Consider the following 26,148-nt stretch of genomic DNA (forward strand, 5'->3'; position numbering starts at 1 on the left):
TGCTACATATGTGATGTCCTATAACCAGGGTTGGGAAGGTTACAGATTACTAGTTGCACTATTTCAAATTTAATAAGTAGTATAACTATTTCAATGACTTAATCAAAGTAATGTAACTTATTACATTTGATTACTTTTTGATTAGAGGTAAAAAATAAAAGAAAATAAAAAATCTAAGTCCAGCTGTTTTTCATGGATACTGACATGATTTATAAGGGAGATCATTTCTTATAAAGCAACATTTATCTCTCATTTGAAAATATATTTATTAGTTCATGTAGATTTTGGAATATAAAATAAAGATATTTGATCAATAAAGTGGGTTTAATTGGTACTGTGACACCATTTAAGCCCATGAGTGCTAATTTTTTAACACTGCAGTGTAATTTATAAATTTACCATTATGTAACCTCCTTTGTAATTCATCAACATTTTCATCAGTAACTGTAATTTAACTACTTCCTTTTTATTTTCTTCTCAGTAACTGTAACAGATTACTATTTTGCTTTGTAAGCTGAACGTGCACCTTGGTTGGAAATAGCGCCCTCTCAGCATGTCCTATGTCGTATTTAAAGCTCCGCAGCTCAGATGTCCGAGCATCACCTGAAGGCAGCGCAGTGTTTGGTTCTGCTGGCAGCTGACGGACGTGTCTACTGCTGAGACAAGTGACAGCAAATCTGTAAGTTTTATCTTATAATAAGAGCATGTTTTTATACTTTTAGTCTCTTTATGACATGTTATAATAGAATAATTATTATGTGTGAGATTATGTTATATAAAAGCTCACGGGTGCGGTCTTATAGCTCAGCACACTTTCGGTTTCTTTATTATAAAACAGCATTTAAACAGAAAAGAAAGAAAAGTTTTTATAACAGATTAATTTTGATGTCCAGGTGAAGGGATTTGTTTTAAAGAGTGAGTGTCAGTGTTTTTTTTAAGATGAAGTAAAGTCTTATTGGGTTGATTATTGATGATAAGGACGGAATTAAAAACAACATTGTAAGTGCGCAAAAACAGAAAAACAACAGCAGGAAGGAGGAGGACAAACATCATCATCATCATCATCATCATCATCAGGCCAGCTTTTAGCACCTGCTGTCCTCAGTCACATCATGAAATGTCTAATCATCTTTACATGTTTACAGGCAGACTGCTGGTGGTTTTTTTAGTCACATCTCGCAGATAAACAAACTAAACAGTGGTTTACAGTGCTAGAGTTGGTGTTATATGCAGCATATTATATCTGTTTAAAGGTATTAATGCCCTTTTTGTATTCCTAATATTAATTTAAATGGTTCTTTATTGTATAAACTCATTAATGAAGTGCAGGAAAGCTTCAATTTTCCTGCAACGAAAACAAACAAGAAGATAAACAAACAATAAAATGGATTATATCTCATATTTTACAGCATATATGCAGCATATTATATTAGTTTAAAGCTCTTAATGGCTTTTTTTTAGTTTTTATTTTAGTTAAGATGGTGCTATGTTGTTTAAACTCATTTATAAAGTGCAGTAAAGCTTCAATTTTCCTGCAAAGAAAACAAACAAGCAGATAAACAAACAAGAAAATGGGTTATATCTCCTATTTTACAGCATATATGCAGCATATTATATTAGTTTAAAGCTCTAAATGGCTTTTTTTATTCTTTATATTAGTCAATATGGTGATATGTTGTTCAAACTAATTAATTAAGTGAAGGAAAGTTGCAATTTTCCTGCAAAGAAAACAAAAAAGGGATTATATTTCATAGTTTACAGTGATATAAAGTTGGTGTTATATGCAGCATATTATGTTTACTTAAAGCTTTTAATGGCTTTTATAGTTTAATATTAGTTAAAATTGTGCTATATTGTTTAAATTCATTAATAAAGTGCAGGAAAGTTAGAGTTAGAGTTATTTCAACCTGATCTCTACTAAAAAATAACATTAAATCAACATAAAACATATCTATTTCTATATCTCTGGTATTATAACACATGAATGATGAAGCTGGTGTTTGTCTTATAAAGTGTTATTAGTACATGTAACCTGAAACCCTTCATGCCTTTAATATCAGACATGTGAGTAGCAGCTGTGTGTAATACTTGGCCTGGTTGTTACTATCACTTTATCATTCCTATCATGTAATACTACTAATACAGCGCTATGTGAGTCCCGGTATTATAATAGGTGATTCCCCATTTAATAACTCTTGTGCTTGTCTTTCTTCCCTATTTTCTCAGTTTTTATTGTTATTATTGTCATTTTTTCTACTCATATTTGTTACTGTTACTTCAAAGTGATAAAAAAGTGAAAAAATAGATAAGAAATACACATTTTTCTAGTTTATATATCCACTTTGAATCTTTTTAACATGCTTTATTGGGTACATTTTTGTTATTGATCCAGTATTTATCACTAATCTTGTTATTTATTATTAAATAAGGATGACCAGTGTTGGAAGAGGAAGCTCACATCCTTAAAAATACCAATATAACAATGTAAAAAAAACTCAAAAGTGAAAATAATTCACATTTTTTGTTGGCAATAATGAATAATTAATGCATAATACTTTATATATTTATAGTAAGTTTTTTTTTTAGGGGTCGGGTTCATCAATCCAGAACATTATTGTATATTTATAGTGCAAAAATAGATAAGAAATACTCTTTTTATTCTAGTTTTTATCCAGTTTGATATATTTCTGACATGTTTTATTGGGTAAATTCTTATTATTGAGCCGATATTTATCACAAATCTCGCTGTGCATCATTTAAATAAGCACCAAAAAACATCCAGATAAGCTTTGTGTCTCATATTTCAGACTGTATCTCAGCATGGCAAGCCTTACTGACACATCAGCAGCAGAAGCAGCAGCGTTGGCAGCGGCGGCGAACTCCTTGGCACGCACTTTCTCCCAGGTGGTGTTCACTGACATCCCGCACTCGTACCCGCCCGCCACCCCCATCACCTGCAGCTACACCATCACTGAGGCCTTCCAGCCCAACTCCAGGGACTGGGTGGGCATTTTTAAGGTAAGTACTTTACTTTAATATATGTGTATGTGTGGTGTTTTTTAGGAGTATCTGACTGAGTTGTTATGATCTTGTCCTCCATGCAGGTTGGGTGGAGCACAACAAAGGATTATCATACCTTTGTGTGGGTGGAGCTGGACACTGTGGGGCAGCAGGCAGTCAGACAGGCAGATTTTAAGGGTAAGAAACTGTTTCACTGTCACAGCTGCTGAGTTGTAATGTTTAGGCACGCTTGTAAAGTTAGTACACTGCTGTTAAAGTATCAATACAGCAATATAAATACTGCATTATAAGTAAAAGTACTATTAGGCTGTGACTGATATATTAAGTAAAAGTATTTATATGCATGGTTGGGAAGGTTACTATGGTTACAGATTACTAGTTACTCTATTTAAAATGTAATAAGTAATGTAACTATTTCAATGACTTCATCAAAAGTAATGTAACTTATTACATTTTGATGACTTTTCTAATTTTCTAACCAATGTTTAAAATGGTCAAATACTCAAGTTTAAGTACCTTAAAATTGAGTAAATGTACTTTCAACCACTTCCTGTCTGAGTGTTTTATGTATAAACAGTTTAAACATCTTAAATCTGTTGTTTATGAGCAGCGTGTGACTGTGAACGTGACTCTGAATGTGACTCTGTGTCTCTGCCGTGTTGACATATAACACACATTCAGCCCCGTCGTATCTGATCCTTTATGCAAATGAGACAGAGTCAGAGTTTTGCTTTTCCCTTTTTTCAGGTGACGTTAGGTACTTTTAACAGACAGTTTCTAAATGATACTGTATTAAAAAAACCAACCTCAGCAGCGTTGGAAGAAAGAAGAAGAAGAAGAAGCTCACATCCTTAAAAGACTCTTCTGTGATTCATATATTATTCTATTAGTAATTAATAGTGATTCATTAATGCATAAGCTGGAGGTGGAGCTCCTTTTAACTACTGTACTTTACACATAGTAAGGTTTAGATCAGTGGTTCCCAATCTAAGGGTTAGGTTCCTTTAAAGGGTCACAAGATAAATCTGAGGGATCTTTCCTTCCTCCCATCCTTCCTCCCATCCTTCCTCCCTTCCTTCCTCCCTTCCTTCTTTCCTTTCCTCCCTTCCTTCCTTCCTTCCTTCCTTCCTTCCTTCCTTCCTTCCCTCCGTCCTTCCTTCCATCCTTCCATCTTTCCTTCCTTCCTTCCTGCCTTCCTTCCTTCCTTCCTTCTTTCCTTCCTTCCATCTTTCCTTCCTTCCTTGACTCGAGGACAACAGGAGGGTTAAAGGGCGAGTTCACAGTTTTTCCAAGTCTGTTTTTTTCTTGCTGTAATCCTTCCTCCTGTTCATGCTGATTATTAGAAGAAAAGGCATTGTTCTTTATAGCCAAGATGCATTTAAAGGTTTATCTGGAGCTTCAAATAAAGTGGATATCTTTCAGAGGTTTCAGTCTTTTAAGTATAAATGTCTATCTTTGTGTTTCTCTGTTGAGCTGCAGTGGAAGAATCACAACAAAAAAGAGGCAATAAAAGCTTCAGATAAACTTTTAAATACTTTCTTGCATCTCTCAGCACATAATGACGAGCTCTTTTAATGGCCGGTATGAACAGGAAGGGTGATTACTGTCTAAAGTCCCCACCTATAGGAGTCACCCCCCCCCCCCCGACCCCCCACCACCACTTCCCACGCAGAGAGGGAGAAATCAAACGCGCCTCCCTGAGAGGAACACCACCTCTCAGCTGATATCAATCAGTCCACTCTGAAACGCTGCCTTCCTCCGTTTGTCTGGCGTGTGTCGTATTGCGTCACAGCTTAAACCACACACACACACACACACACACACACACACACACACACACACACACACACACATTGTTAACTTTTCCTTTAATGAGGAAGGAAAGAAATGTTTACTTTTTGGACTTTTCTGTATATATTCCGGGTCGTGAAGGTTGCTATGGAAATGTAATAGATTACTAGTTACTCTGTTTAAAATGTAATCAGTAATGTAACTATTTCAATGACTTCATCAAAGTAATGTAACTTATTACATTTGATGACTTTTCTAATGTTCTAACCAATGTTTTCATCTGTTAGGGTAAATGTTCCCTCCATCTGTCCTTCCTTCCTTCCTTCCTTCCTTCCTCCCTTCCTTCCTTCCTTCCTTCCTTCCTTCCTTCCTTCCTTCCTTCCTTCCTTCCTTCCTTCCTTCCTTCTTTCCTTCCTTCCTTCCATCCTCCATTCTTTCCTTCCTTCTTTCCTTCCTTCCTTCCTTCCTTCCTTCCTTCCTTCCTTCCTTCCTTCCTTCCTTCCTTCCTTCCTTCCTTCCTTCTTTCCTTCCTTCATTCCATCCTCCATTCTTTCCTTTCTTCATTCCTTCATTCCTTCTTTCCTTCTTTCCTTCCTTCCTTCCTTCTTCCCTTCTTTCTTTTCTTCCTTCCATCTGTCCTCCCTACCATCCTTCCTCCCTTCCTTCCTTCTTTCCTTCTTTCCTTCCTTCCTTCCTTCTTCCCTTCTTTCTTTTCTTCCTTCCATCTGTCCTTCCTACCATCCTTCCTCCCTCCCTTCCTACCTCCCTCCCTTCCTTCCTAACATCTAAGATCAGCTGTTAGGGTAAATGTTCCCATTAAGTACCAGAATCTAAGTCCAGCTGTGTTTCATGGATACTGACATGATTTATAAGGGAGATCATTTCTTATAAAGCAACATTTATCTCTCATTTGAAAATGTATTCATTAGTTCATGTAGATTTTAGAATATAAAATAAAGATATTTGATGAATAAAGTGGGTTTAATTGGTACTGTGACTCCATTTAAGCTCATGTGTTCTCCCAATAAGCCCACATCATGATTTATTTACTAAATAAAAAAATAAATATTGATTTCAAAGAATTAAAAACAGCAATATATGTATTCAGTAACATGTTAAATATTAAAAAAATGAGGAAAAACCCTCCTGAGCAAAGTCTTAAAGGTCTGACTTCAGATGTAACCTCCTTTATAATCATCAACTCTTAACTGTAATTTAATGACACATTTTTTCCTCAGTAACTATAGTAACTCCCCAACATTGTATATATTCGACTCTTTTCCTCTGTTTTCCATCACTGTGAACTGAATATTTTTGGACAGATCAGTCGATAATGAACAGATAGTACTAAGATGATAAGATCTCTCTCTATCTTCTTCTTCTATCAGACTATTACCTGCCGAAGGACGAGATCGAGTTTTACCAGTTCTGCTACGTGGACAGTGGCGGTCAGGTGCGAGGAGCCAGCACTCCTTTCTCTTTCAAAAGCCCCGTGGAGCAAAACCTGGAGAGCAACATGGACGACGACCTGCTGGTGATCACAACACAGGTAAAAGAGAGAGAGAGAGAGAGAGAGAGAGAGAGAGAGAGAGAGAGAGAGAGAGAGAGAGAGAGAGAGAGATTTAGAGCTTAATCTTATATGAATATTCAACTTTTTTGCATTTTTTTAAAGCTCTGTGTAAAATAAACAGCCGTGTGCTCAGTTAAAAAAAAAGAAAAACAAACTAGATGAGTCTCTGAAGAGCAAATAAAGCCATGTGTTGACTTAATGCGGATTTTTGAACTCAGGAACAAGTGGATCAGGGCGTCCGAGAGAAAGCAGAACTGATGAAGGAGATGGATCAGATCAGAGAGGAGAAGGACTCCCTAAAGAAAGCTCTGCAAGAAGTCAAGTCGAGCTTCGAGGTCTGCTTATCTTTTATCTTTTATAAAAAACACATTTAAAACCAGATCAATAAGGGGGATTGAACTTTGATACGAGTTGTGATTGATTCTTAACACAGGAGCAGAACGGACAGAAAGAGAAAGAAAAGTGTGATCTGGTGGACGAGCTGGATCAGACTAAAGAGCAGAATGAGAAGTTGAGAAGCAGCGTGCAGGAAAAAGAGCAAGAAATCGACCGTTTAAAGGTTCGTGCAGAGTCATTACGAGCTGTTTTATCATCCGCACTTCAATATTAGTGTGTGAACGTTATATTTTTTTATGCATTTAGGAGGAAATGATGCTCCAAAAATCAAAGCAGATGGAGATACAGCAACAAAACGCTGCAGAGATACAGAAACTGAGTCAAAGCGTACGTTTAGATGGAGCTGCACGGCAAAATGAGGTAAAGGATTATTTTTATTGTGCTGTTAACCTTCCTGTCGTCCTCCCGGGTCAAATTGACCCCGTCTGTTTTGACTGTTCCTTCTTTCCTCCCTTCCTTCCTTCCGTCTGTCCTTCCTCCCTCCCTCCTTCTCTCTTTCTTTCCTTCTTCTCTCTTTCCTCCCTTCCTTCTGTCCTCCCTCCATCCCCCTTACTTCCTTCCTTCCTTTCCTTCCTCCCTTACTTCTTTCCTCTGTCCTTCTTTCCTTCCTTCCTCCCTTCCTCTTTTCCTTTCTCCCTTCCTCCCTCCTGTCCTTCCTTCCTTCTTCCTTCCTTCCATCCTTCCTTCCTCCCTCCCTCCTTTCCTTCCTTCCTTCCTCCTTTCCTTCCTTCTTCCTCCCTTCCATCCTTCCTTCCTTCCTCCCTTCCTTCCTTCCTCCTTTCCTTCCTTCTTCCCTCCTTCCTCCCTTCCTTCCTTTTTCCTCCCTTCCTTCCTCCTTTCCTTCCTTCCTCCCTCCCTCCTTTCCTTCCTTCCTTCCTTCCTTCCTCCCTCCCTCCTTTCCTTCCTTCTTCCTCCTTCCTCCTTCCTCCCTTCCTTCCTTTTTCCTCCCTTCCTTCCTCCTTTGCCTCCTTCCTTCCTCCCTCCTTCCTTTCCTTCCTTCTTCCTCCATTCCTCCCTCCTTTCCTTCCTTCTTCTTCCCTCCCTCCCTTCCATCCTTCCTTCCTCCCTTCCTTCCTTGACTCGAGGACAACACAAGGGTTAAATAAAGCTTCTGTATTATTGCATACTTATTTATTTCTTTATTTCTTTATTTTTAAAGACACACGCTCAGGAGAAATACGATCGAGCCGTGATGAAGATCAATCAGATGAAGGAGGAGCGCGAGGAGCTGCGGGGGAAGAACGAGGCTCAAAGTGACGAGATCGCAAAGTGAGTTTTAAAAAATGATTAATATAAGACTTGATGTGGTTTATCGTGTTGTTTTCTGATGTTTTAATGCTCGTCTTATGTGTGTGTTTTTTTTAAGGCTTAGCTCCAAACTCAGAGAAGCAGAAAGAGAATTGTTCAAGATGAAAGACAGCGTTCAGCTCCTTCAGGTAAATCCACCTTAAAATCAATCAAACTGTCTTTATACAGCAGCTTTCATAATATCGTCCTCCCGGGTCAAATTGACCCCGTCTGTTTTGACTGTTCCTTCTTTCCTCCCTTCCTTCCTTCCTTCTTTCCTTCCTTCCTTCTGTCCTTTCCTTCCTCCCTTCCTTCCATCCTTCCTTTCCTTCCATCCTTCCTTTCCTTCCACCCTTCCTTCTATCCTTCCTCCCTTCCTTCCATCCTCCTTTTCTTCCTTCTTCCTTCCTTCCGTCCACCCTTCCTCCCTTCCTTCTTTCCTTTCCTCCCTTCCTTCCTTCCTCCGTCCTTTTCTTCCTTCCTTCCTTCCTTCCTTCCTTCCTTCCTTCCTTCCTTCCTTCCTTCTTTCCTTCCTTCCTTCCTTCCTTCTTTCCTTCCTTCCATTATTCCTTCCTTCCTTCCCTCCTTCCTTCCTTCCTTCCTTCTTTCCTTCCTTCCTTCTTTCCATCCTTCCATCTTTCCTTCCTTCCATTATTCCTTCCTTCCTTCCTTCCTTCCTTCCTTCCTTCCTTCCTTCCTTCCTTCCTTCCTTCCTTCCTTCCTTGACTCGAGGACAACAGGAGGGTTAAAGAGCTAAACCTAAGCATTGCATCATAATCAGAAGACCGTTGCACATTCATGATCTGAGGAGTCACACATGTCAAAAATGAGACACATCCAGGATTTAAGTCCCTTGTTACCTTTTCACCAGGTCGACCTGCAGAGCAGCGAGAAAGAGAAGGAGAGACTCGCCGCGGAGCTCCACCAGCTGCAGAGCGTCACGCACAACATGGACGAAGTGAAGAAGGAGAACAAGCAGTTGAATCTGAGGCTTTCCCAGCAGGAGACGCAGCAGCAGCAGCAGCAGCAGAGCTCCCCAGATGAGGATCTAAAGGTTTGGAGCAGAGCTGATATTCTCATTTTAATGAACTAAACCTTTCTCTTTGCTCCTAATAAACCAGCTTCTCTCCGTCCTCCTTCCTTCAGGCTCTACGCAAGCAGCTTCAGGAGGTTCAGACCAAGCTGTCGGCGGAGAAAGACGAGTCCAAAAACTCCAAGAGACGAGCCGATTTTCTGGAGGGCGAGCTGCAGCAGGTCAGGGAGCAGCTGGACAGTGTCGCTGCAACGTTGGACGGGATGCAGCGGAGAAGCAGCAAGCAAGAGGTGAGCTTTGAATCTAGCTTTATAGATTGTTTCTGGGGAACAGAAGTCACATTTTTAACCCTTACATACTATTCAGAGTCACATTTGACCTATTGTTTACATGTAAGAGCTGTAAAAACACCATATACACATTTATTTAAGGTGGACTTTTACTAATGTGACCCACATTTTACAAAAATGGTAATAAAATTCCTCTATTTTTTACATTTTTGTGCAGCTAATACACATTTTTATATATGTAAATATACAAATTTGACCCGTGTCACCATTCAAACATGTTATTATATTCATCATATTCTATAAAATATTCTCTTGGACCATAACATAATGATTACAAGATTAACCAAACATTTATTAATGGCTGATTTATGAATGTGAATTGGTGTAAAGACTAATTATGAGTCAGAATTTGGACAGTATGTAAAGGGTTAATACCTTAACTCCTACAAATCCAGATGTATTAAGACATTTTTCAGACTTTTTAAGGATTTAAGGTGTGTGTTTCCCTTCATATTTATGTATTAATTCATTTATAGATGCGACTCCTGGAGGCTCATGAGATGCTGGCAGATAAAGAAGGCATCATCGAGGAGAAGGAACACAACATACTGCTGGTCAGAAAGGAGGTCGAGGACCTCGTCAAAGAAAACGAGGTACACTTAACTTCCTGTCGTCCTCCCGGGTCAAATTGACCCTGTCTGTTTTGACTGTTCCTTCTTTCCTCCCTTCCTTCCTTCCGTCTGTCCTTCCTCCCTCCCTCCTTCTCTCTTTCCTCCCTTCCTTCTTTCCTACCTCCATCCCCTTTTCTTCCCTCCTTCTTTCCTTCCCTCCTTCTTTCCTTCCTTCCTTCCTTCCTTCCTTTCCTCCCTCCCTCCCTCCCTCCCTCCTTCTCTCTTTCTTTCCTCCCCCCTACCTTCCTCCCTTCCTTCTTTCCTCTGTCCTTCTTTCCTTCCTTCCTCCCTTCCTTCCGTCTGTCCTTCCTCCCTCCATCCTTCTCTCTTTCCTCCCTTCCTTCTTTCCTACCTCCATCCCCCTTTCTTCCCTCCTTCTTTCCTTCCCTCCTTCCTTCCTTCCTTCCTTCCTTCCTTCCTTCCTTCCTTCCTTCCTTCCTTCCTTCCTTCCTTTCTCCCTTCCTTCCTTCCTTCCTTCCTTTCCTTCCTCCCTCCCTCCTTCTCTCTTTCTTTCCTCCCCCCTACCTTCCTCCCTTCCTTCTTTCCTCCGTCCTTCCTTCCTTCCTTCTTTCCTTTCCTCCCTTCCTCTTTTCCTTTCTCCCTTTCTTCTTTCCTTTCCTCCCTTCCTTCCTCCTTTCTTTCCTTCTTCCTCCCTTCCATCCTTCCTTCTTCCTCCCTTCCTTCCTTGACTCGAGGACAACAGGAGGGTTAAACACTTTCTTAGTCTCAAATGATCTCTCTCATTTCTTCAGCCTTATTAATATATTGTATTTATAATCTTTTCAGACTCTAAAAGGCGACATCGACGAGCTTCGTAGAGTTTATGCCGACTACCAAGCGGCTCCCGGCTCTTCCTCAGAAGATCAGCCAACGTACGTGCAGCCGGATGACGTTCAGCCAGCTTCTTCATCCACCCAAGACGCATCCGAGCAGTCTGAGAACCTGTATGAGACCATCGGTGAGTACTTTTACTGCACTCATGCAAAAAGGTGGGAATCATTATAGGCTTTTTTTAAAAGAGCAGAATCCAAAAGAAACATTTTCAACATACCTTAAAGATGCTGATACGTGTTTCTTTCTCAACCGGTTTTTCCAGTTTTGAGATTGTCTTAAAGAGATATGTGCCAACACAAATAAAAACTAACAAGGAAACAAGAACTTCATGCTCTAGTTAGCCGGAGTAACACATATCAATCAAGTTTAGACATTTATTTTGATGTTTGTTGTGACTTGGCAAAGCGGGAAGATCTCCTTCGTGTCGTCCTCCCGGGTCAAATTGACCCCGTCTGTTTTGACTGTTCCTTCTTTCCTCTCCTTCCTTCCTTTCCTTCCCTCCTTCTCTCTTTCTTTCCTCCCCCCTATCTTCTTTCCTGTGTTCTTCTTTCCTTCGTTCCTTCCTCCCTTCCTCCTTCATCCTTTCCTCCCTCCCTCCTGCCTTCCTGCCTTCCTTCCTTCCTTCCTTCCTTCCTTCTTTCCTCTGTCATTCCGTCCTTCCTTCTTTCCTTCCTTCCTTCCTTCGTCCTTCCTTTGTCATTGCTTCCTTCCTTTCCTTCCTCCATTCCTTCTTTCCTTTCCTCCCTTCCTTCCTCCCTCCTTTCCTTCCTTCCTTCCTTCCCTCCTTCTTCCTCCCTCCTTTCCTTCCTCCCTCCTTCTTCCTTCCTCCCTCCCTCCTTCCTTTCCTTCCTCCCTTCTTTCTTTCCTTCTTCTTCCCTTCCTTCCTCCTTTCTTTCCTTCTTCCTCCCTCCCTTCCTTCCTTGACTAGAAGACAACAGGAGGGTTACTGTCTCTGGTTGGTTGTTTGAAGGCAGTGCAGATAAATCAATTAGCAGAACAGCTTTATAGACACACTGGTTTTTAAATATGTGAATAAGAACATTTATCTGTCTACTATTTAACTTCTAAGATTCAGTAAAATCAGACAAATCTGCCTCATTATTTCTCAAATGTTGTGAGTTAAATGTTGAACTTTGAAATGGACGTCTTATAAAAAGTCATCTCCAATCAGAGTCCATATACAAGCTTTTTTAAACTTATCTCTATCAGCAAGTTTGTCAAATATTATCATATGACTTCATATTGATTGGTTAGGAGGGTTAAAGTCATATCGACCTCCAACACAGCTGAGCATGTTTAAAAAAATAACCAGGAATTACAATCTTCCTCTCAAATATGATCAATTAGCAGGTCTCATGGGTAACTCCACTGTCTTCACTAATCAATATCATGAATATCATCATAATATAGTGTGCATGTGCATGTGTTTTTAGCCATAAATGAATGAATGAGTGTACAGACCAAAAGAAAACATGAATGCAAAATACATTCATTACACTAATTATACTTAAGCCAGGTCAGAATATGAACAATATGTAAGATATTAAAATGCATCATGATTTAGGTAATATACGCACAATCACATGATGATGTAATTGATGTTCAATTTAATGAATAAATTAAAAATGTCACCTGTGATGCCATCAAACAGCAAATACTGGTTGCACAAAATGAGTAAATTATGATTATTTTAATTGTTTTGTGTCTCTTTTTTTTGCAGGGGGTGAAGAACCAGAGGAAGAGGTATGTTAAAAAAAAGTCTTATTGTTGTTGTTTTTTAAATTAAATTGTATTTTATCAATCTAGTGTTTGCTCTGTATCTATTTACACATTTTCTTTGACACCAGGCAGCCTCAATGAGCGAGTATTTAAACTCCTTTAGATGTGAGATGTACCCTTAATGAAAAAGAAAACCCCCTTCTTCACGTGTTTGATATTCTCTCAGAGCCTGAGTGTGATGCAGCACTTTTCAGAGTTTATTTATATCGCATACTTTCATCATAATCCTGTCCCCCCCTTCTTATATTACCACCTCTTTAATACGCACTCTCATCTCCTCTCTCTTCTCTCCTTTCTGTTTGCAGCAGGCGTTGGTGTGCCGCCACTGCCAGGAGAGATTCCCCGGCATCACGCAGCACGAGCTGGAGCAGCACGAGCAGAGTCACCGAGTGTGTCCCTTCTGCACCATGATCTGTGACAACATGGAGCAGTCCGTGTTCGAAGATCACGTCTACAGTCATGAGCTGTGAGCGAGCCAATAAAAACCCCCTCCCCCCAAAAAAAACCCCCCACACAGGATTAGATCATTAGCTGATTCACAGGGTAGAGAAAGAGAAGAAGTCTTATATGTTAGGTGGTGATATTTAAAAAATAAAAAAAAGGACTTAAGGATTAATACTGTCTGTTTTCCATGAATTACACTCAAGTTTTTAGGGTTTAGCTGCTGATTGTGTCCATCACGCTGCTGCTGCTCATGCTCGAGTTGTGCAATCTATCACGGTGAACTTCATGTCCTCGTTTCTCTTTTTTCAGTCTTTCAGTCAAACGTTATCTTATCGTCATTGCACAGTAAATCCATCTCAAAGTGCAAACTGTGTTGAAAGCTCTGCACAACTTGGCTGATTAAATCTGTTTTTTTATATATATTTTTTGGGTATAAAGGATGTCATGATATCAGATTTTTATGTCATAATTAATGGAGGTCAAATGAGTTCATGATAATGAATCATTATCGAGATATTGATGTAAAATAATGATGCAATCAGTCAAATTCATCTTTAATTATTATCATGTTTTGTCTCTGTTCTGTTGGATGAATCAGACTCAAAGTACGAGTGTAGAGAGTCAGAGAGAGAGTCTGTAACCAGGACTGTACAAAGGTGAATAATTAACCTGCAGTTCATGGATAGTGAAAATGAAAGCAGGTGAACTGTGTGTGTGTGTGTGTGTGTGTGTGTGTGTGTGTGTGTCTGAGAGAGAGAGTGTGTGAGACAGAAAGAAACAGAAATTATTTAAGAGGAACACGGTTATTTACATGATATTATTATATGTGTATTATTGTATTATTATCGTGATCTTATGATGACTTTGTTGTGATTTGGCGCTATACAAATAAAGATTGATTGATATCGTCAATACCAGTATATATCCTGACGCCCCTACATGTGTATTATTTTGTGATTTTTGGTTCAGATTCCAAAATAATAGGATGTTTTTCCCCCTATGCCTTACTTTAAGAAACACAAATCCCTTTTTTTACACACTAAATAAAAGAGATAAAAGTTTCTTAAATATTAAATGTTGTCTAAACACAAGTGGATGAACTTTGATCAAGAATTGGCCAAAAATGAGATTTAAATCAGGAATATCAGCTCAAAAAATAAACTAACAGACAATCAAAGCTAGCTTTCAGAAAAGAGTTTGATACTGAAAGTTATGGACACATTTCATTAAGTATCAAAAAGCTAAAAGCTAATTCACAACAGGCATGATACTCACTGTTTGACCCCGATATTTATCTGAAGAGTAGAAAAACTTGAGTGTGCTTTGGAAAACAAAACCAGCAGTAAAAGATGTAAATGATCTCTGTAAAGAAGCAGAAATAGCGGAACGGTCCTTTAAAGTGCAGCACGGCTCGACTAATTACACTGACTCATATACCTGCATAGCTTTGCACCTTTTCTGTTTATTATTTAAATCAGATAAAAACTGATTTTAAAATGTTTAATTTTACTTTTGACCAGGTTTTTTTTGTTGTTGATTTTTAAAGAAAACAACAATGTATATGTGACGGGATGAGTTGTTGATATGAGGTTTAGCGATATAACAAGTGGATTTCTATGTAAAAGTTCAATTTATTTTTGCTCCAACTGTTGTAATATTAATAATAATAACAATAAAAAAATGAGGTCAAATAAAGCTGATTTAGACTCTTTTTTTTGTTAAAAGTTTTATACGTAAACATTTGAATAATGACATCATCTGTACAGTGAGAATTATCAGTAAACACCATAAGACCCCCCAAAAAAACACCTTATACACCAAGTTTCATGAGCCGCAGTGACTCTGTAATACAATAAGTGCATTCGTGGCATGTGTGTAACTTTGGAGAGCCCCCCCCTCCCCCCATCCCCCCCCAATGATGAGGAAACTTTCCCTCCACATGTCCAAGAAAATGATCTCAGAGAGGGGAAACTTGCCGCTACCTTCCAGTCCCAGCAGAACCAGCCAACTGCATCACATGATCCTCTCCTCTCCCTGTTCCCTTCCTCCAGGGCACAAGCTGCACCGGGCACATTTTGTTTTTTTGTTTTGTTTACATGTCTCTTTAAAGCTTTTTTTTTTTAAGGCGTCATCTGATTGGCTTCCTCCGGTGTGACATCACGGGAGGTGAGCTCAGAGAACAGCGCTGGCAGCCAGTACTGAGCCTCGCCTGCAGCCTGAGAGTCCAACCAAGCCAAACCCTCCTTCAGCAAGTGATCCTGGAGAAATATGAGAATCCAGGTCAAAGGTCATGCACTTTAAAGAGAGCAGAAAGATTTGAAGTGTCATGCAGACGTGGAAAGTACCTAAAAGTCCATTTACTCAAGTACTGTAATTAGTCCAGTTTGAGGTACTTGTACTTTACTGTAGTATTTCCATGTGATGCTACTTTCTACATTTCAGAGGGAAATATTGTACTTTCTACTCCACTACATTTATTTAACAGCTTTAGTTATTTTTTCAGATGAATATTTGACACAATGGATAATATAACAAGCTTTTAAAATATAACACATTGTTAAAGATGAAACCAGGGATTTATATGTGTTGTTTTATATGTTTTGGGGGATTTTTCTCTTTGTAGAGATGTGACAGTAAAGGAGTGGTGAACTACAGCTGTAGTCAAGTGAAAGGTACAATATATCCCTTTGAAATTTAACATTGTATAGTGGTAACGTGGGAATATAAAGTACAAGTACTTCACAATTGTAGGCATAGTTCTGTAGTAGATTTTAGTTTCAATCAGTAAACAAAAGACTCTGCATTAGTTCTAGACAGTGGTGGGAAGTAGTACATCTACTCAAGTGCTGTTCTTAGAAATGAAACCAGTGGTTTCAAAAAGCAGTGTGTAGTCGGCTCACATTTCAGATGTCTATGAGTTGTTAACAGCTCCACCAAATAGTGATTTTTCCCTCTAAACTTCTCACATAGTTTCATTTCAATAAATGTTCAAATGATCCAATATTTCAGCCAAAATCAAAGATTAGAGCAAAAGTCCAACAACTGAAAACACATTTGTGTATCAGAACTTAGTTTTTTCTTCTTTCCTCTCCCTTTAATCATCTCACCACCCCTCACATTTATCTGCTGACCCTTTGGAGGGGCCCCACCCCTAGGTTGGGAACCACTGGACTAAACTAGCTAACTGTATATAAAGTAGTGTAAACTAGCTCCACCTCCAGCAGCTACAACAGTAACATGCTGCTCTAACACTGATGCTTCACTATTAATAATGTAATGATGTCATAATAATAATATATCAGTCAGAGGACCAAACCACTACTTTTACTGTAATACTGCATACTACATCACTCATAATACTGCAGTACTTTTACTGTAATACTGCATACTACATCACTCATAATACTGCAGTACTTTTGCTTGTAATGTAGTATTTTTACATCACTGTACTAATCTGAGTATTTCCTCCTCCACTTCTCTCCTCTCTCTCCACTGCAGACATTTTGACCCGTCATGGTTATAAAAAAAACAGCTGTTACAAAACACACAATAACAAAGCTCAGCTCTTTGCAGTCCGGTGAGTCATGACAGCGTGACAGTGAGTCAGCACGCAGAACAAAGAGACCATGCAGCCAAAATCTACTAACCGAAACTCAGCCGTCATTAATTGAGTTATTTATATGTGAGCTTTGTCCTTCTGTGACAAGTCAAAATGTTTTACTGTGAATGAACTTACCAGGACGTGAGACGCTCGCTCCTTCTCCCATTTAAGACTCTCCTTGATCTCACTGACGGTGACGTAGCCCTTATTCTACAAACACACACACACACACACACACACACACATTATTATTATGCACCAAATAAAGTCAAGGATAAGACAGGCTTCTTCATATTTATACAGACTTTGACATGAGAGGAATCTCCTCTGTTACTTAAAATTCACACTTATTTATGATATTTCGTGGGTTTTATTAAGTTGATTATATTGATGAGATCCACATAACCAACATTTATAACAAGACCTCAGAGTTAGGACTGGGTATCATTTAAAAAAACAGTATCTTCCTGTCTTTGTTCACATTGCTCTGTGAGCTACTATGACTCACAAATAGTGAAGTGTGGTTTTATAAGTCCAGTGAGTTCAGCTACTCGCACAAAGTCACATTTTATTGGGTGAACTTTTATAAATGCCTCTGAGCACGTTATGAGCAAACATTTGTGACTGTTTTACAGGAAAAGAAGTAATAATGTAATGTATTTTATTTTATGTTTGGCTTATAATAAGAGATAAATAAGCAATTAACACAGTGACACAAGATTAAAAGTGTGAAAAAGTAGTTTTCATTTCACCGGATCTTTACAAGTAGCAGCTTTGTTGGTGGAAAATCTGCAGAAAATCAGTGTGAAAAAACTCCACATCACTCTTAACGTGACCCCTTGCTCTAATGGATTAACCCTTTCGCTGCCTCTCACCTCAGCCAGCTGCAGGACGACAGTGTGATCCATGTTGAGCTCAGCTGGGACCGACTGCACCAGGTAAGAACCGCCGACGGGAATCATCCCGAAACCGCTGCCCATCACCTTCAGTTTCTTTATGGCTCTCATCAAGTCGTCTCTGAGAAACATAGATACTGTAATTTCTTTCTCTAGCAAGCAAGCAGAGTTCACACAATACAGACAAAGTCACCAGATCAAATATAGTGGCAGAACAGACATGAATGATAAGTTAAAACATGAAATACAACATGCTACCTAAATGTCTGATGGTTTATTTCAGGAGCTTTTTAAATGAGTCCACAGTTTCCAAAGATCTCAAAGCTTATTGGTGAGGTTGCAAGAGGTCTGTAATATACTGTGGAGGCATTTAAGGCTCTATAAAGTGAGCACAAAGATATTAAAATGAACTGTAATATTAACAGGAAGTCAGTGCAGTGAGGATAAAATAAGTGTAATATGTGACAATCAGTTTAGAACCTAGCAGCAGCAGTGTGAAGATAAGTTGAGAGGGATGAAAAGAGAGTTATAATAGTCCAAATGTGATGAAAGAGTTGTGTATTAGCATCTCCACAATAGATCTAAGTTTAGCTGTTTCTCTAAAACATGATCATTAAATCAGAGATACTTACTGACTCACATCCTGAGCGTATTTCCCTCTTCCTTTCAGGACTCTCTGATGGAGTTCATCCAAAGTAATGAGACCTGGAAAAAGAAAATATCAATCAATATTTAACAGTCGGTCACACTGCTCACTGCAGGAGAGGAAACGACTCAGTTTTAAGATGCAGAGATAAACAACTTATGAATTGATTCACTAAACGTTAGTTAATAAAATGATGTTGATGGAACAATAAAGGTGAGACTCAATTGTTAAGGCGGTGCAGCAACTGTGATTTAAAGACTAAATAATTACTAGCAAGCAAACACTTTATTGTCATTGTATAGCCCAACTAAATTACTTTTCTAACAACCCCAGAAGTGCATTTAAAATCCAATACAAATAAGTACAGTAAAAGTACAGAATAGAGCTAAACAGCAGAATAATCATACAAAAAATAAACTTTTATAATGCAATAACCTTTGTGAGATGAACCTTAAGTATATTATGAACTTTCTCTGCAGTCATTAATGGAGTCAATGCATAAAGCTGGTGGAGTAGCCGTTACATGTGTGTGTTTTTGTCATGTTAATGTGCTGAGGTGGTTCACAAAGATACTGTTACTGAAATATAATATAGACTCTTTGTAGTCTGATTTTTTTAAAGCATTTTATCAATAAAAAGGAGTTCAGGTTAATCTGACTGCTTGTATTCATTGATGGAAAAAGTAGCAATGTGCAATAATATAGAAAACTAAAATTAAGGATGCAACAAACTGGGAAACATAGAGCAGCCGAATCATTGACAGGTGAGTCGTAACTAATTGAATCTTGAGGCAAGTGGAGATTCACACCTCTACTGCTCATTATAGTATGTTTTTTGGGGCTTTTGATGGCAGAGAGGTCGACAGGAAACAAGAGGAGAGAGTGAAATGTGTATGATATCCCTTGCCAGATCTGATTATGGGACATTATGGGTCATTAAAGTATCTTAATCATGCTCGTTTTCATGACTTCACTGATTGCATAGTTCTGTGTTCACATGCAGAATATATTTCCAAAACACAAGAACTCAGTGTCACTCTGGTTTCATATTTTACAAACCTCCATTTCTGTGTTTGAGAGCGAGGCACACTTCAATAATCTGCACACCGAGCTCATAGTAGAAGTCACCGACTCCTAGCATCTCAGACCAGAAACCTTTACCAGCTGTAAATAAAACAAGTTCAAAAGTTATTATCAGCTTCAAAACAGATGAGATAACCACCACGTATATATACTATAGTCTATAATCCCAAATCGTTCTCACAGGCGAGGGGGTCGACTCCGATGGTGGCGCACATCTCCTGGAACTGGACCCTGAACTGTGAATTCTTGCGTATTTCCTGTTTGTGTTTGCTGGCGAACTCCTCCAGGTGAGACTTAAAGGTCTCCAGCTGTTTGGACATCTGTCAGAAAAGCAGAAATATAATAAGTTTAGTGGATGAAGAGGTTTTTTTCTCAGCTGCTTGAGCGGATTTACTGAAATTCTGTCAGAAAGTAGTGAAAAACGTCTTGTTTATTACATCATTTTGTTTGGTCAATAAAACACCAAAACACACACATTACCTGAACTATTTGATCCTCTGCAAGAACATTCCCTCTTTCTTTATATTTGGCCTAAAAGGAAAAGCAAATATCACATGTAAGACAATAAAAACACTTCTCATTTCTCTTTCATTTATTGTGAATTAGTATAATGTGGGACACTGAAGCTCAGGTGCATCTGCACCTCTTTTTATACTAAATGATAAGAAGTGCTGGGAAATTTAAACCTGCGGTGTCATGTAAATAAAATCACTACTGAAACGACTCCTCATATATATTGGGGCAGGACTGTCTTCTAATACTGGTTGTTAAAATGCAGTCAAAGGTCAGTAACAGTTCATGTTAATCATAAATGAAGCAATTGTTATCATTTATTTGTGCATCAAAATGTGCCATAAAACATGTTTCATACTTTTATTTCAGTCCATTTTTCATTGTCCTGCTTTACAACAATGTGGTTTAAAACGTGACCCAGCTGGTTTCACTAATATAAGAGAGTCATATATGCTGTTAAATTGGTGAAATGTGCATTTAAGTACATCCAATTTGCAGTATCAATGGTTATGCATGGGTTATAGCATACTGTACTATCTGTTGCATCATTTTAAATACTCAAATAACTAAATGTGGGCATGCACGTTGGCCTTAAGTGACTAGAACATCTCTTATTGTATGAATTAAGGTGATTTAGACCTCTCAGTCTCCCAGTGAGTGTCCCAAGTTTCTGCCTGAACTGCATATTATACCAGCATGTTATGCCCGATCCTAATATGTGAGTTATCTATTCTGATATGATTAAAAACACAGAATGATATTAGGTGAGTACTGAAGCCCATTTCAACCAATGTGATGAAAAAAATAAACATCCTCTAAGACAATATAATGAGAAACTTTAACAAAATAATGACTAAGTATCTCTAAATACTGAGAAACTAATAAGTCATAAGATCATTCATAATTTTGAAATAGTTTATTATTATTTAGAGATACTGAGTTATTATTTAGAGAGACTGTTATTATTTAGAGATAGTTACTAAGTCATTATTTTGATAGTATATCAATATTTTGAGTTGCTAAGTCATTATTTTAACATAGCTTCTCAGTATTTTGAGCAACCTTTCATTATAATGACTTGTATACGTTTTTCCATCACATTGTATAAATGGTCTTCCACAGTTGATTAAATGTGATGTTTTGGCTTCATATTCTAATAAATGTCTAAAGTGCCAACAGTATAAATCGTCCTGCATTACTCATCATTACTCTAAATCACCTTAAATGATGTAAATAAGTGTAAAAACAAACATTTCTAACCTCTGCTAGCTTCTTTTTAGCAATAGCTCCTGCACCGACTCCTCTGCGATGCATGTTGCTGCTGTCTGCTCCAACACAATAAAAACAATAACTGTATAAAACCTCAGAATAAAGTCTTATTTTAGATTAATTTAACATTAAAAAGTGAGATTACTAACATTAAAATAAACAAACAGCGGAGATATTTCCTTCTTTCAGCAGATAAAGTCGTTTCTTCGGGGATTACAGCTCTCTCAGTAGCAGCTCAATATTACTGTAAAGTCCTTAAATAGTCAAATATAAGATTTAAAGGATATATAACTTGATAAATGTGAGGTTTTAAAGCTATTTTGAAGCAACTGTTTCCATTTTGATGAGCAGTTGAAACAGGAAGTGTTTCCGGATATGACGTAGCTGCAGTGACTCTGCCCTCTGCTGTCCTGGAGGATATGACACAATATAACAACAGGGCTTTATTTACACCTCTGGACTTTATTAACATATAAACCCAGCTACAGTTTTTCTTTTATTGCTTACTATTAACATTTACACTTATTTTTGTAAATGATGGTCAATAATACGCCCTCATTTAAATCTAATTATACCTCCTTTTTGAGTTAAAAAAGCAGATATTATAAATTATTTTGACTAAATTTAAGATCAGAGGAAAATATGTTGATGGATTATCACAAAATGGTTTATGTAGCAAAATTTAGTCAGTATATACAGATTTAAAACCATTTCAAATGACCATTTCAGACCCGGTCTGGTTTGACTGGTTTATAAAAGTACAAATTATAACCCAATTAAATGAAAGTAGTGATAAGTTATGAGTGATGTAGTATGCAAAATTACAGTAAAAGTACTGCAGTATTATGAGTGATGTAGTATGCAGTATTACAGTAAAAGTACTGCAGTATTATGAGTGATGTATTATGCAGTATTACAGTAAAAGCAGTGCAGTATTATGAGTCATGTAGTTAGAGTATTGCAGTAAAAGTACATAAGTATTATGAGTGATGTAGTATGCAGTATTACAGTAAAAGTACTGCAGTATTATGAGTCATGTAGTTAAAGTATTGCAGTAAAAGTACTGCAGTATTATGAGCGATGTAGTATGCAGTATTACAGTAAAAGTACTGCAGTATTATGAGCGATGTAGTATGCAGTATTACAGTAAAAGTACTGCAGTATTATGAGCGATGTAGTATGCAGTATTACAGTAAAAGTACTGCAGTGTTATGAGTGATGTAGTATGCAGTATTACAGTAAAAGTACTGCAGTATTATGAGTGATGTAGTATGCAGTATTACAGTAAAAGTACTGCAGTATTATGAGTTATGTAGTATGCAGTATTACAGTAAAAGTACTGCAGTATTATGAGTAATGTAGTATGCAGTATTACAGTAAAAGTACTGCAGTATTATGAGCGATGTAGTATGCAGTATTACAGTAAAAGTACTGCAGTATTATGAGCGATGTAGTATGCAGTATTACAGTAAAAGTACTGCAGTATTATGAGTGATGTAGTATGCAGTATTACAGTAAAAGTACTGCAGTATTATGAGCGATGTAGTATGCAGTATTACAGTAAAAGTACTGCAGTATTATGAGTGATGTAGTATGCAGTATTACAGTAAAAGTAGTGTTTTTTCCCTCTGACTGATATATATTATATAAAATAGCATCAACAGAATAAAATGCAATGACACTGACTTCACTTTTATTCTCACATCATTTTATTTAGCATTGCAAAGATTTGTATACAAGCAGAAGATTTGCATTATGACAGGATATCACTACACATCCAAGCTTTGAAAATGTCACATCCAGAAGCTGTCTGAGGATTATTCCAGAGCACCGCTGCACTCTACCGGAGCCTATAAGAACAAAACATATGAAACACTGATGTTAAACAGTTTGTACAAAGTTTGACATTTAACCACCGTAATGAGGGTAAAACACACCTATATGTTTCTCCTCTGCTTCTCCTGCAGACTGAGCTTCAGCAGGTCATTGAACTGATGCTCCTCATACACAGGCCTGCAATGTGACAGCAGCATTAATGACACACATTAAAAACTCTGTTATTCATTCTGTCTTTAAACATACAACAACTTACTTGCTTCTTTTCTGTTTCTGGCTGAGCAGGAAGTCGACAAAGTTTTTCTGCACCATTGAATCCATGATTTTGCTCATCTCGCTGGCGATGGTCGACTCAGCGTATCTTTTGCCCAAATGCTTCTCCTCTTCACTGAGACTTGACAAAGACGAGAAATACAGTTAGTTTAGTAAGATTGACAAACCATCAGCCACACAGACTCCTGCAAGAAGCTAAATGACCTTATATTAAAGGTGCAGTCCGCTAATTTTACACATGAAATTCAGTTTATTTGCAATTAGTACCAATACTTAACCAGCTGTATAATGTCTTCTGTGTGAGAGGAAGCCTAAAATACAAATCCAGGGTGCTGAGTTTGAATAAAGAGAGCATTTAAGAGGCAAGACGTCCAATAAAAGATGCTATACTGAGATAAATCCAGCATTTGTGGAGCTGTACAGTGCTTAAGAATTAAAAATGAGTATATCTGCATCAGTTAATTTGTCATTTATGATTCTCACAACTTTATAAAAGTGTTTTATGAAATACTAAATCTTTAGAGTACATCTTTAACAGAATGTTTACTATATTTGTATCTCTAATATTGTATTATAATTCAATATATAGCGCTGTTATGTTATTTTACTTTCTTGCCTTTATGACCTTGTGAAGCACATTGTAACATTTATTTTGAAAAGTGCTCTAAAATTATACATATTATTATATCATCATTATTATAAGTAGTATTATTATTATCATAAATATAATTTAAACTAGATGAAAACCAGTTCAGATTGGATCAAACCAACCATCACTGCAAGAATTGTGGTGACAGTTTTAATCACAGAACAGTGTGATGGTTAGCTGTGATTATTCATGACTAATTGAGATATATAGTATAATATAGAAGTCTATTTTCTCTACTAAAAAACAAACAAACATAAAATGAACACTTGCATGCAATAAAAACCTGAGAAACTTCACATAAGAATGCAAGAGAGACTTGCTTATACTGCTGATATTTAATTTATCCATATCATAAGCATTACATCATGTCTATATACTGTATATATATATTGTGCATAAATGCTAAATATAAATGATCCAGTCAGCTGATCTTCATAAGTGCTTCTACTGCAGTATATGATGAACATTTGCACTTTTTATTTAGATTTCTTATCATTTAATTGTGGGATTTTTAATTTCATTTTTATTTATTAAAAGAAATAGCAATCTTTTTATAATTACATACAATCCAGCAGTTGTGTGTGTGTGTTTCATTAGTGGTCCTCTGATTGGATGATATACTCCACCTCTAAAATGATGCTTATTTATATATACATATTTAATGATGGTTATAAACTGCTTACACTTTTAAAATAATTCCCTTTTTTTTACTACTCTTTTAATGCTCTTACTGCACATATAATGATGACTACAGGTGAATTGCATGACAGGCAGTGTGCACTTTGTTGGTCTATGTGTGCATTATTATTTAATATATGTGTCTAATACAATAAAGTCTTATCTTATTATACACCAGCAGTTATTAAGACAGTGTGTGTTGCACTTTTCTCTCTTTTTTGCATGATAAATATGATTATTACTAAAGATTTAACCTACAAAGTGATCATTTGAAGGTTAAATTGTGTTAATTCTTTAATTTATAAGGGTATAAAATAAGCATATATTGGCTTTAATAGACTAACCCCATGTCTGCAGGTTGAATCTTTGCTTGTGCATGCAGAGCTGCAAGCAGGCAGATGACCATCAGCTCAAACAGCAACACCTTCATCTTGACCTTGAGGCAAAAACACAGACATTTGTTTCAAATTAAATGACATTAAATCAAAAAAAATAATGTTCTCAGCTAAACCAGCACGGCAGTGAAATGACAATTAATGAAGCTTAAATGTGCAGAGCGATGCAGAATTCATTTTATAAAGCATATTTTTTTCTTACCTTTCAAAGTGGAAGGTATCTGTAAGACAGGCAATGAGAAAAGCGTTAAGCTACTTTCCCTGGTTGGTTGCCTTCAGAAAATGTGGCTTTTATACAGTTTTCTCAGAGGTATTATGTGTCATAGCAGGAAGTGAGCAAGAAAAACATTTTAGTTCCACTACATTAAAGCATTAAAGAAAACCACATACACAGGTGACTACTGATAAGCGGCACTGTAATAACTGTGGAGATTGAATAGATTTATTTTTCCCCAAAGAGTTGATATGGAGTTAACAACCCACAGGAAACTTTCACAGACCATTAAACTAATGAAAAAGTGGCACTTTAGCAGCACATGAAAAACTAATTGATAATACGTGAAGATTAAAATGCTCATTATCTGATTGAAGGTTATAATAAGGAAGGGGAATTTTCCTATAGAAAAAAATGCATGCAAAAATTGTGCAATAAATCAGAAGTGGACATTAAGAGCTGATTGTTTGTTCGCTCACTTTCAGCTCAACACCTGCTCTATTCAGTCTGGATGTGTGTGCATAGGAAAAGAAAAATATAGTCTATATTTTCCTCTTAAAGTAATTACACCCATTTATATTACAGCTTAGTGTCCATATTCACCATTTGTACCATAATACTAAAAGTCTGTTTAACTTATCAATAGTCAATCTGTTCTTTTGAGGAATAAATATCTATTTCTAAATATTTAATTCAGTCTTACTTACTTCTTCTTATATTTGTTGCTTCTCATCATGTGTCGCAACTAAACTCTTGAGTTTTTGAGCTTGTTAATTACTTTCATAGTGTTATCTAATATTAGTCTCAGAGAATGGTATCAGGGATTTATGTGTGTTGTTTTATATGTTTAGGGGGCATTTTTCTCTATATAGAGATATTATAGTAAAGGAGTGGTGGTAACAATAGTGCTATAGTGTAACTATAATGCTTATGTACTTTTACTGCAGTATTTTAACTACATCGACTATATATATATACTT

The 26,148-nt window shown here is 37.2% G+C and overlaps 3 protein-coding genes across 4 annotated transcripts; 1 reads left to right on the forward strand and 2 right to left on the reverse strand.

Moving 5' to 3' along the window:
* The first annotated feature begins 600 nt into the window (after positions 1-600).
* calcoco2 (calcium binding and coiled-coil domain 2) lies at positions 601-13,181 on the forward strand. Of its 2 annotated transcripts, none has more exons than XM_062442591.1 (15): positions 601-679; positions 2,808-3,018; positions 3,105-3,198; positions 6,201-6,361; positions 6,601-6,717; positions 6,816-6,941; positions 7,025-7,138; positions 7,938-8,047; positions 8,145-8,214; positions 8,937-9,119; positions 9,212-9,388; positions 9,925-10,041; positions 10,846-11,017; positions 12,614-12,636; positions 12,978-13,181. In XM_062442591.1, exons 2-15 carry the CDS (start codon positions 2,821-2,823, stop codon positions 13,140-13,142), a joined length of 1,827 nt encoding a protein of 608 aa, XP_062298575.1. In that variant the 5' UTR covers positions 601-679; positions 2,808-2,820; the 3' UTR covers positions 13,143-13,181. The 2 variants fall into 2 exon arrangements, with proteins under 2 accessions (XP_062298575.1, XP_062298576.1); XM_062442592.1 differs by having other exon boundaries at positions 12,981-13,181.
* Positions 13,182-13,964: 783 nt separating this feature from the next.
* Positions 13,965-21,486, reverse strand: snf8 (SNF8 subunit of ESCRT-II). Its single transcript, XM_062442610.1, has 9 exons — positions 21,273-21,486; positions 21,115-21,179; positions 19,822-19,872; positions 19,523-19,661; positions 19,318-19,422; positions 18,246-18,318; positions 17,593-17,734; positions 16,853-16,927; positions 13,965-15,374 (listed from the first exon to the last, which is right to left on the reverse strand). The coding sequence occupies exons 2-9, from the start codon at positions 21,166-21,168 to the stop codon at positions 15,237-15,239; spliced, it is 777 nt and encodes a 258-aa protein (XP_062298594.1). The 5' UTR covers positions 21,169-21,179; positions 21,273-21,486; the 3' UTR covers positions 13,965-15,236.
* A 1,574-nt stretch (positions 21,487-23,060) lies between these two features.
* gip (gastric inhibitory polypeptide) lies at positions 23,061-24,989 on the reverse strand. The gene is made up of 3 exons (XM_062442277.1): positions 24,904-24,989; positions 23,216-23,353; positions 23,061-23,136 (listed from the first exon to the last, which is right to left on the reverse strand). Exons 1-3 carry the CDS (start codon positions 24,987-24,989, stop codon positions 23,061-23,063), a joined length of 300 nt encoding a protein of 99 aa, XP_062298261.1.
* Positions 24,990-26,148: the final 1,159 nt, after the last annotated feature.

Source organism: Scomber scombrus, chromosome 21 (genome assembly GCF_963691925.1).
Source record: "Scomber scombrus chromosome 21, fScoSco1.1, whole genome shotgun sequence".
Classification (NCBI taxonomy): domain Eukaryota; kingdom Metazoa; phylum Chordata; class Actinopteri; order Scombriformes; family Scombridae; genus Scomber; species Scomber scombrus.